At 40.3% G+C, this 10,000-nt stretch overlaps 1 protein-coding gene across 1 annotated transcript in view; it reads right to left on the minus strand.

The window, feature by feature from the left end:
• The window catches only part of LOC138864151 (neural-cadherin-like), a 90,186-nt gene that overhangs the window by 14,200 nt on the left and 65,986 nt on the right, over nucleotides 1-10,000 (minus strand). The window contains exons 6-10 of the mRNA XM_070130203.1: nucleotides 8,124-8,262; nucleotides 4,909-4,926; nucleotides 4,724-4,747; nucleotides 2,904-2,998; nucleotides 2,331-2,450 (exon numbers count right to left, since the gene is read on the minus strand). Coding sequence (XP_069986304.1) covers nucleotides 2,331-2,450; nucleotides 2,904-2,998; nucleotides 4,724-4,747; nucleotides 4,909-4,926; nucleotides 8,124-8,262 — 396 coding nt within the window. The remainder of the gene's footprint in view (nucleotides 1-2,330; nucleotides 2,451-2,903; nucleotides 2,999-4,723; nucleotides 4,748-4,908; nucleotides 4,927-8,123; nucleotides 8,263-10,000) is intronic.

The following is a 10,000-nucleotide window of genomic DNA, read 5'->3' on the forward strand; positions in this document are numbered from 1 at the left end:
GGGAAGGGGGAAGGAATTTGGAGGAGGATGGGGTGGGTAAGGATGGAAGGGATGAGGGGGAGATAAGGAATACGGGAAGGATGAGGTTGGTTGGAATGGAAGGATAGAGGGAAGAATGGAAAAGGATGGGGAGGGGAGGGTGGGGAGAAGGAACAGAATTGATGGGGGGAGATAACGGGAAAGGGATGGGATGGGTAAGGGATGGAAGGATTGGGGGGAGATAAGGAATGAGGAAGGATGGAGTTGATTGGAATGGAAAGAAAGGGGATAGGTAAAGATGGGAGAGACAAGGAATGGGAAAGGATGGGGTAGGGAAAGACGGAAAAGATCAGGAATAGGAAGGGATGGAAGAAGGAACGATGGAATGGGAATGGAATAGGAAGAGATGGGATACGTAAGGATGGTATGAAGGATGAGTCAATGAATGGAAATGGATGGGATAGCCAAGGGCGAAAGGATGGAGAAGGGGACGATGAAATAGAAAAGGATATGATGGATAAGGATGGAAGAGAAAAGAAATGGGAAGGGATGGAATAGGCAGGGATGGAAGACGAAACAACGGAACGGGAAAGTATGGAATAAGGAAGGATGGAAGGATGGAAGGTTGGAAAATAGGAAGAACAAGTTAATGAATTCTGAACATGTAACATAAAAAATGGAATAATGGTTAAGGAATTTCGAAAAATGAAGAGTGGAAACATGAATAACTTGATAAAGAACATGGAATGACGTAGAATAAAAGGATGAAATGAAGGGAAAGCTGAACAAAGAATAGAAAAGGATATATCTATAAAGGATTTCGAACAAAGAACAAGGCAGGAGAGAAGAACAAAGAATCTCGAGAGACAGAATTTCGCCGAATGGGGTAGAAGCGAAAAATACAGAAGAAAGGAGGAAGGAACAAATAATAGATTAAAAGAAAAAAAAATAGAAAGATAGAGATTTCGAGGAATTTGGCCGATAGGGAGCAAAGTATGTGGGTTCTTGTGGAGAGAAAAGATGGTGTGATTTGATGTCTATGAACAGTTTCTGATTGAAAAATATATACATAACATAATCCAATGCTGTTAAACTGTAGCTGAGAATAAGAAATACGACTGATAAATGCATAACACAAAGTCATGTAAATCTTCAACCTAAGAACATTTTTTAATCATAATAAAGAGTAGAAACAAATTAATATAAATAACCATTCTAGACGTTTCTTCCCCGCTACCACCTCAGTCACTCACACGACAGAATTCAAATAAATCTACTATACATTCTTAAACCTAGGCTGTGTATTTGCTATGCCATGTATACACAAAATACACACTTGCCCTCGTTGTGCCCCATATACAAAATGTTCACACTTACCCTCGTTATAGTGACCTAGCTATGCCCCATACACAAAATATTCACACTTACCCTCGTTATAGTGACTTAGCTATGCCCCATACACAAAATGTTCACACTTACCCTCGTTATAGTGACCTAGCTATGCCCCATACACAAAATATTCACACTTACCCTCGTTATAGTGACCTAGCTATGCCCCATACACAAAATATTCACACTTACCCTCGTTATAGTGACCTAGCTATGCCCCATACACAAAATATTCACACTTACCCTCGTTATAGTGACCTAGCTATGCCCCATACACAAAATATTCACACTTACCCTCGTTATAGTGACCTAGCTATGCCCCATACACAAAATGTTCACACTTACCCTCGTTATAGTGACCTAGCTTTGCCCCATACACAAAATGTTCACACTTACCCTCGTTATAGTGACCTAGCTATGCCCCATACACAAAATATTCACACTTACCCTCGTTATAGTGACCTAGCTATGCCCCATACACAAAATATTCACACTTACCCTCGTTATAGTGACCTAGCCATGCCCCATACACAAAATATTCACACTTACTCACTCAGTTATAGTGACCTAATACTATGCCCCATACACAAAATATTCACACTTACCCTCGTTATAGTGACCTAGCTTTGCCCCATACACAAAATGTTCACACTTACCCTCGTTATAGTGACCTAGCTATGCCCCATACACAAAATATTCACACTTACCCTCGTTATAGTGACCTAGCTATGCCCCATACACAAAATATTCACACTTACCCTCGTTATAGTGACCTAGCTATGCCCCATACACAAAATATTCACACTTACCCTCGTTATAGTGACCTAGCTATGCCCCATACACAAAATATTCACACTTACCCTCGTTATGGTGACCTAGCTATGCCCCATACACAAAATATTCACACTTACCCTCGTTATGGTGACCTAGCTATGCCCCATATACAAAATATTCACACTTACCCTCGTTGTAGTGATCTGGCCATGCTGGTTCGACGCCTGCACTGTAAAGCTGTCGAAACTGTTAATCAGAGTGTATATTACGTGCCCATTTTGTCCCGTGTCTTCGTCAGTGGCCAGTACCTGAAGGAGAGAAACTAGTGAGGGAATGAATTAATTTTTTTTCCTTTTTTCTTTTCTTTAAGGGGGGGGGGCTCTTTATTAAATGAGAGCTTTTATGATGTGTTGATATATTTTGGAGTTGTATCTTTTCACCAAAATGATTGTTCAGCTTTGTACTTCATTTCTTTGCATATATAGGGGGGAGCAGGGAGCTTCCTTCTGCCTTCGTACTCCTCCTTCCCCGTCTCACTCTCCCTTCACCCCCATATCCCTTTCCCCCCTCCCTCTTCCCACACCTTCCCAATCTCACCTTCCCCTTCCCCCTTTCCCCCTCTTCCCCTCTCCCTTCTTCCCCCTTCCCCCTTCCCCCCTTCCTCCTCTTCCCCCCCTTCCCTCTCTCTTCCCCCATCTCCCCCCCCCCCTTCCCCCTCTGCCCTTCCCTCTCTTCCCTTTCCCCCTCTTCCCCTTCCTCACCAGCACCACGGGCGTCCCAGCTGTCATGTTCTCCCTCACACGAACGCCATCATAGGAGTCGCACTCGGGGAACACCGGCTTGTGGCGGTTCTCGGCTGCGAAGGGAAAATGGGGAAGAACGATGATAGATAGATAATAGATGATGATAAATAGATGATAGATGATAATAGATAGATGATAAATAGATGATAGATGATGATAGATAGATAATAGATAGATGATAAATAGATGATAGATGATGATAGATAGAAAATAGATGATGATAAATAGATAATAGATGATGATAAATAGATGATATATGATAATAGATAGATGATAAATAGATGATAGATGATGATAGATAGATAATAGATAGATGATAAATAGATGATAGATGATGATAGATAGATAATAGATGATGATAAATAGATAATAGATGATGATAAATAGATGATATATGATAATAGATAGATGATAAATAGATGATAGATGATAATAGATAAATAATGGATGATGATAAATAGATGATAATAGATAAATAATGGATGATGATAAATAGATGATATATGATAATAGATAGATGATAAATAGATGATAGATGATAATAGATAAATAATGGATGATGATTAATAGATAGTAGGTTAATAGGTAGCTGATAGATGATAATCAGTAGAAAAAAAATGATGGTAAATAATAGGTAGATAACAGGCGATAATAAGTTGATAGATGTTAATAGATAGCTGATAGATGAAAACTGATAGAAAATAGATGATGATATATAATAGACAGATAATAGGTGATGATAAATAGATGATAAATGTTAATAAATAGAAGATAGATGATAATCAACAGAATATAGAGGATAATACATAATAGATAGATTTTAGATGATGATAAATAGATGGCAGATGTTGATAGATAGCTGATAGATGATAATCGATAGAAAATAGGTGTTGATGAATAATATATAATGGGTAATAATAAATAGATGATATATGATAGATAAGTGATTGATGATAATTGACAGAAAATAGATAATAAATAGATAACAGATGAAGATTGACATATGATACATAATGCCAAATAGATGATAGATGATAATAGATGAATAATAGATGATAACGGATGATAATGAGATGATAGATGATGGCAAATAGATATCAGATGATAATAGATATGAAATAGGTGATAATGAATAGACGCTAGATGATGATGATAAATAGATGATAAATATCATAGATAGATGATGGTGATGATAATGATGATAAAAAGGATAAAAAAGGTAATGATTCTAGCACTAATGATAATAATAACAATAATGAATATTATAATCATATAATGTTAATTGATTCTAGAGATACCAATATGTCTGGAGGTGTGTGCACGTTTGTATGTAAATTTCTGCATGTGTGTGATTAAGTATGTATGTGATTGTGATTGTGTGTGTATGTGTATGTGAGAGAGAGGGAGGATGCGTGTGTGTGTGTATGTGAGTGAGAGAGAGAGAATGTGTGTGTGTGTGTGTGTGTGTGTGTGTGTATATGTGCGTGTATGTGTCCGTGTGTGTGCGGGAATACCTATGTGTGTATGCGCGTATGTGTGTTTATGCATATGTATTTATACCTGCGAGGGTGTTGATATGCTTAAACAGCATATATTTACGCATGCTAATATATTCGCATATCGTATATGCACTAATGGTACTAATGCATATGTTCCTGTCTCCATTTGCTCGAAGCATAAACCGAAAAACAACAGTCCAGCAAAAACAAAGAAAAATAAAACATTTTAACCGCATGAAATTTATCGTTCGCACATACATCACTCCGAACGACACTCACGTTTATTTCTGCCCATGTGTTGTGCTGCAAAGAGGAAGCGAAAGAGGGACAGAAAAAGATATTAACAACATAAACCAACATTTCTTTTCATATATTTTGGAATACTCGAAATATTATCACAAAATATGATATTGCAGGTAGTATATCTTTCAAATATGTTAGACTATTTTATTTCGTATTCTTACCATACCAAGGCCTGCTGGCTGTGTACAAGTAAAGAAATGCGTTAGTAATTTGCATGTTAATAACATCAGTATCTGTATTACCGTCGCTATAAGTATTTGCATTAAAATGATCATTGTTGTGTTTATAAGTAGTGGTATTATTACCTCTTTCAGGACGTTGTTATTTTGATTATAATATTCATTAAATGGCATCCTATTTTATTGCATGGCCACTTTACGATTATTATTGTTAGCATTCATCATCAGTATTGTCATTAGGATGTTTATTATCATTATTGATATCATAAACATCATCATCACAGTAGTTATCGTTTTTATCGCTGAATTGCATCTACTGATAAAAAAGTGACAAAATCGTTCTTTTATATATCAAAATCTCGCTTTAATTTTCTAATTTCACCCAATTTCACATTTCTATTTTCCGTTCGATTGGACAACATCATTTCAATCATCCCCTCCCCCCCCTTTCCCCTTCCTTCTCCCTCTCTTTCTCCCTTTCTCAATTTGATTTCTGTTTACTCTTTCCCGATTCCCTTTCGTCTTCCTCTTCTCCCGTCTACTTTCCTCCTTCCTTGTCCTCTTTCTCTCTCCTCCTTCTTCCGTCTTCCTCCCATCGCCGTTTCCCCTCTCCTTCCTACTCCTCCTCCTCCCTCTCCTCCTCCCTCCTCCTCATCCTCCCTTCCTCCTCATCCTCACCTTTCTCCCCTTCCTCCTCTTCCTTATCCTCCTCCTCCCCCTCTTTCTCCTTCCCCTCCTTCTTCTCCTCCCCCTCCTCCCTTCCTCCTCCCCTCCCTCCCCCTCTCCTTCTCCTCCTCCTCCCCCTCTCCTCTCTCCCCTCCTCCCCTGTGCTCCTCCTCATCCTTCCCCTCCTCCTCATCCTCACCTTCCTCCCCTTCATCCTCCTCCTTATCCTCCTCCTCCTCCCCCTCTTTTCTCCTCCCCCCTCCCTCTTCTCCCTCCCCCTCCTCCTCCTCCTCCTTCCCCTTCACCTTTCCTCCTCCCCTTCACCTTTCCTCCTCCCTTCTCCTCCCGTCCTCATTCTCTTCCTCCCTCCTCCTTCCCATCTCATCTTCCGCCTCCTCCCTTTCCTCCCTTCCTCCCTCCTCCTCTCCTTCTCACTTCCCTGCTCCCCTCTTGCTCCTCCTCTTTCCTCCCACTCCTCCTCCTCCCTTTCACCCTTCCTCCCCTTCCTCCTCCTCCTTCTCCTCCTCCTCCCCCTTCTTTCTCCCTCCCCCCTCCTCCTCTCTCCTTCTACTCCCTCCCCTCTTCCTCCTCCTCCCCTTCCTCCCCTTCCTCCTCCCCCTCCCTCTTCTCCCTCCCCCTGCTGCTCCTCTTCACCCTTCCTCCTCCCCTTCCTCCCCTTCCTCCCCCTTCTCCTTCTCCCTCTCCTCTTCCCCTCTGCTCCCTCCTCTTCCCTCCCTCCCCCTCCTCTTTCTCCTCTCCTTCTTCTCTCCCACTCTTCCTCCCCTCCCTTCCTCCTCCCCCTCCTCCTCCCTCCTCCCTCTACTCCTCTCCCTCCTCCTCATCTCCCTCTACTCCCTCTCCTCCTTCTCATCTTCCTCCCTCCTTTCCTCTCCTTCCTCCTCCTTTCCTCATCCTCATCCTCCTCCCCTCCTCCCTTTCTCCTCCTCCCCCTTTTCCTCCTCCCCCTATCCTCCTCCTCCTTTCCTTCTTCTCCTCCCACCTCCTCCTCCTCCTACTCTCCTTCACCCTTCCTCCTCCCCTTCCTCCCCTTCCTCCTTTGTATAAGTTCATTCACAACTTCCTTTTCTTCTCGTCTTCGTGTCAGTCACATGACACCCGCAAGGCTCCGTGGGTTTTCTTCCCGCACATCTTGACACAGTGTCGTGGTGTCGTCTCCTCCTTCCGGGTCGTCTTGGCCAACTTCTTCGGGAAGTCTTCTGCTTCTGTCACTACTGGGGGGTGGGGGTGGGGTGGGGGGCGGCTCTCAGTCCTGGGTTGCCCCCTCCCCCTTCCCCTTACTTAAAAGAAATGCCTCTATGTATTGGTTCTTTTTGTGGGTGTTTTGCTGTTTCTTTGTGCGCACACACAGAGATACGCACACACACAGACACACACACACGCACATGCATACACACACACGCACACACACACACACACACACACAAACACACACACACACACACACACACACACACACACACACACACACACACACACACACACACACAGATATATATATATATATATATATATATATATATATATATATATATATATATATATATATATATATATATATATATATATATATATATATATATATATATATATATATATATATATATATATATATATATATATATATATACTCCACATCTGCTTCTTCGTCTCCCTCCCCTTCTCCGCCTTTTCCCTCTCCTCCCTCCTTCCTCCCTTTCCCTCCACACACTTCCCAACGCCAACCACGACCTTCATTATGCATGCAGCCAATCGCGCAGAACATAGGCCTATCGAGCAGATCCTCGCTAACAGAGCTTATATCTCGTTATGCTGATCGCCCTGATAATCGCGTTCATAGCCGTAAAGGCCGATATCGAAGGGAGATGATGATGCTGTGGATGCAAATGCCCGGGAGATGCGATCGTCTGGTGCTGGGGATGAGATGCTGTCGCTCCGGATCCAATATGGCCTGGAGATGATATGGGCGGTAATTGACATCGGATGTACACCTTACCTGGTAATGACATCATGTGACCATCACGCTAATGAGGCCGAATCTAATAACGCTATTAGCGGTACACGGAAACGAATGATAAGGAAGAGAGATATAAAAATGAAAGCAAGAATGGCAGAATGATTGATAGATATAGTCATCCCCAGAAAAAAGAAATCCATACATATACACATATTCGAGATATTTGGAAATATACTTTAACCGCACGGCAATAACACATACCCGCAAGAAAATGAATAAAAAGAATGAGTTCGTCTAAACACACACACACACACACACACACACACACACACACACACACACACACACACACACACACACAACCTCCCTCCCCCAACACACACACATACACACACAACCCCCCTCCTCCAACATACACACATACACACACAACCCCTCTCCCCCAACACACACACATACAAAACCCTCTCTCGCCCAACACACACACACACATAACCCCCCCCCCCCCCCACACACACACAGACACCCACAAAAAAAGCTACGACATCAAACTGACCTATAATGTGCACAGTGACAGGAACAGAGGCTACGTGGCCGTGGTAGTCGATAGCAACAGCCCGGAAGTGATAGACCCACTGCTTGTCCAGAGGCGACCGACCCACGGCGATGAACCCACGCACTCTGTCCACGATGAACTGCCGGGGAATTAGAGCTTAGACGGAGAGGAATTAGAATTTAGATGTACAGGAACTAGAATGTAGATGGAGGGGCATTAGAATCTAGATGCACAAGGATTAGAATTAGATGTACAGGAGTTGCAATGTAGATGGAGAGGAATTAGAATTTAGATGTACAGAAACTAGAATTAGATGTAGGGGAATTAGAATTAGTAGAGAAATTAGGTTTTAGATGTACAGGAATTAGAATGTAGATGGAGAGGAACTAGAATCTACATGTTAAGGGATCGAAATTTAGATGCGATGCAGAGTTATTAGAGTTAAGATGTACAGAAATTAAAATTCAGATGTACAGAAATTAGAATTTAGATGTACAGGAGTTAGAATGTAGATGGAGAGGCATTAGAATCTACACATGTAGAGGGATTGGTATTTAGATGTAGAGTGATTAGAGTTTAGATATAAAGGAATTGAAATTAAGATGCAATTGCAATTAGAATCGGCTTAGTGGACCAGTGACGTTGTTACTAGAATTTAGATGTAGTGGATTTAGAATTAGATGAACAGGAATTAGAATTTAGAGGTAGTGAAACCAGAATTAGGTGTAGGGGAATTAGAAGTAGCTGTAGATAAATTAGATTTTAGATGTACAGGAATTATAATTTAGATGTAGTGGAATTAGAATTAGATGTAGAGGTACTACAATTAGATGTAGGGGAATTAGAGTTAGAAGTAGAGAAATTAGACTTTAGAAGAACAGGAACTAAAATTTAGATGTAGCTAAACAACAATTAAATGTAGGTGGATTAGAAATAAAAGTTGAAGAATTAGATTTTAGATGTACTGGAACTAGAATTAGATGTAGGAGAATTCGATGTAGAAGAGAAATTAGATTTTAGATGTACAAAACATAGAATTAAGATGTGAAACTTAGAATTAAGAATCATTAGAATTAAGATGTGATTAGGTGTGGGGGAAGTAGAATTAGAAGTAGAGGAATTAGATTTTAGATGTACAGGAATTAAAATTTAGATGTAGGGGAAATAGAATTAGATGCAGTTACAGAATTATAATCAGAGTATAGGTGTAGCGGACAAGTAGTGATCTTATTAGAATTCAGAATTAAACTCTAATTATAGTAGTGGAGTTAGAATTAGATATAGCTAGAATTAGAATTTAGATGTAGATGTAGCGGACTAAAATGTCTTATTATTACAATTTAGATGTAGATGTAATGAAATTAGAAATATATCTAATTTGAATTAGAAGTTAGATGTAGATGTAGTGGAATAAAAAGTGTTATTATTAGAATTTAGACGTAGATGTAGTGAAATAAGAAACAGATGATAATTCGAATCAGAAATTAGATGTAGATGTAGTGGAGTAAAAAGTGTTGTGATTAGAATCAGATTCAGATATAGTCATAATTAGAATCAGAATTTCAAATGTTTATGTAGTGAAAAAAAAAACTATTATTTTCTGATAGCCTTTCGTATCGAAACTCAACAACCAAATCCAGCAAAGTAATGTTTTTGTTTTCGCGTTGAAGTACAAGGTTAATATCTAATGATGTTTCACGGTATGCTGAACACAGGAAGGGGGTTTTCGACGGTGAAAAATGAACTGAAAAATTCATTCTTTCTGAACAACAGACTTGTAAATGGGGTGTTTCGTTTTTCTTTTCTTTTTTTCTCCTTTTTTGTCATTGCTTTATTTTATCTTTGGAATATTATATATTGTACGATCCTATATTTTA

The sequence above is a fragment of the Penaeus vannamei genome, chromosome 15, assembly GCF_042767895.1.
Source record: "Penaeus vannamei isolate JL-2024 chromosome 15, ASM4276789v1, whole genome shotgun sequence".
Classification (NCBI taxonomy): domain Eukaryota; kingdom Metazoa; phylum Arthropoda; class Malacostraca; order Decapoda; family Penaeidae; genus Penaeus; species Penaeus vannamei.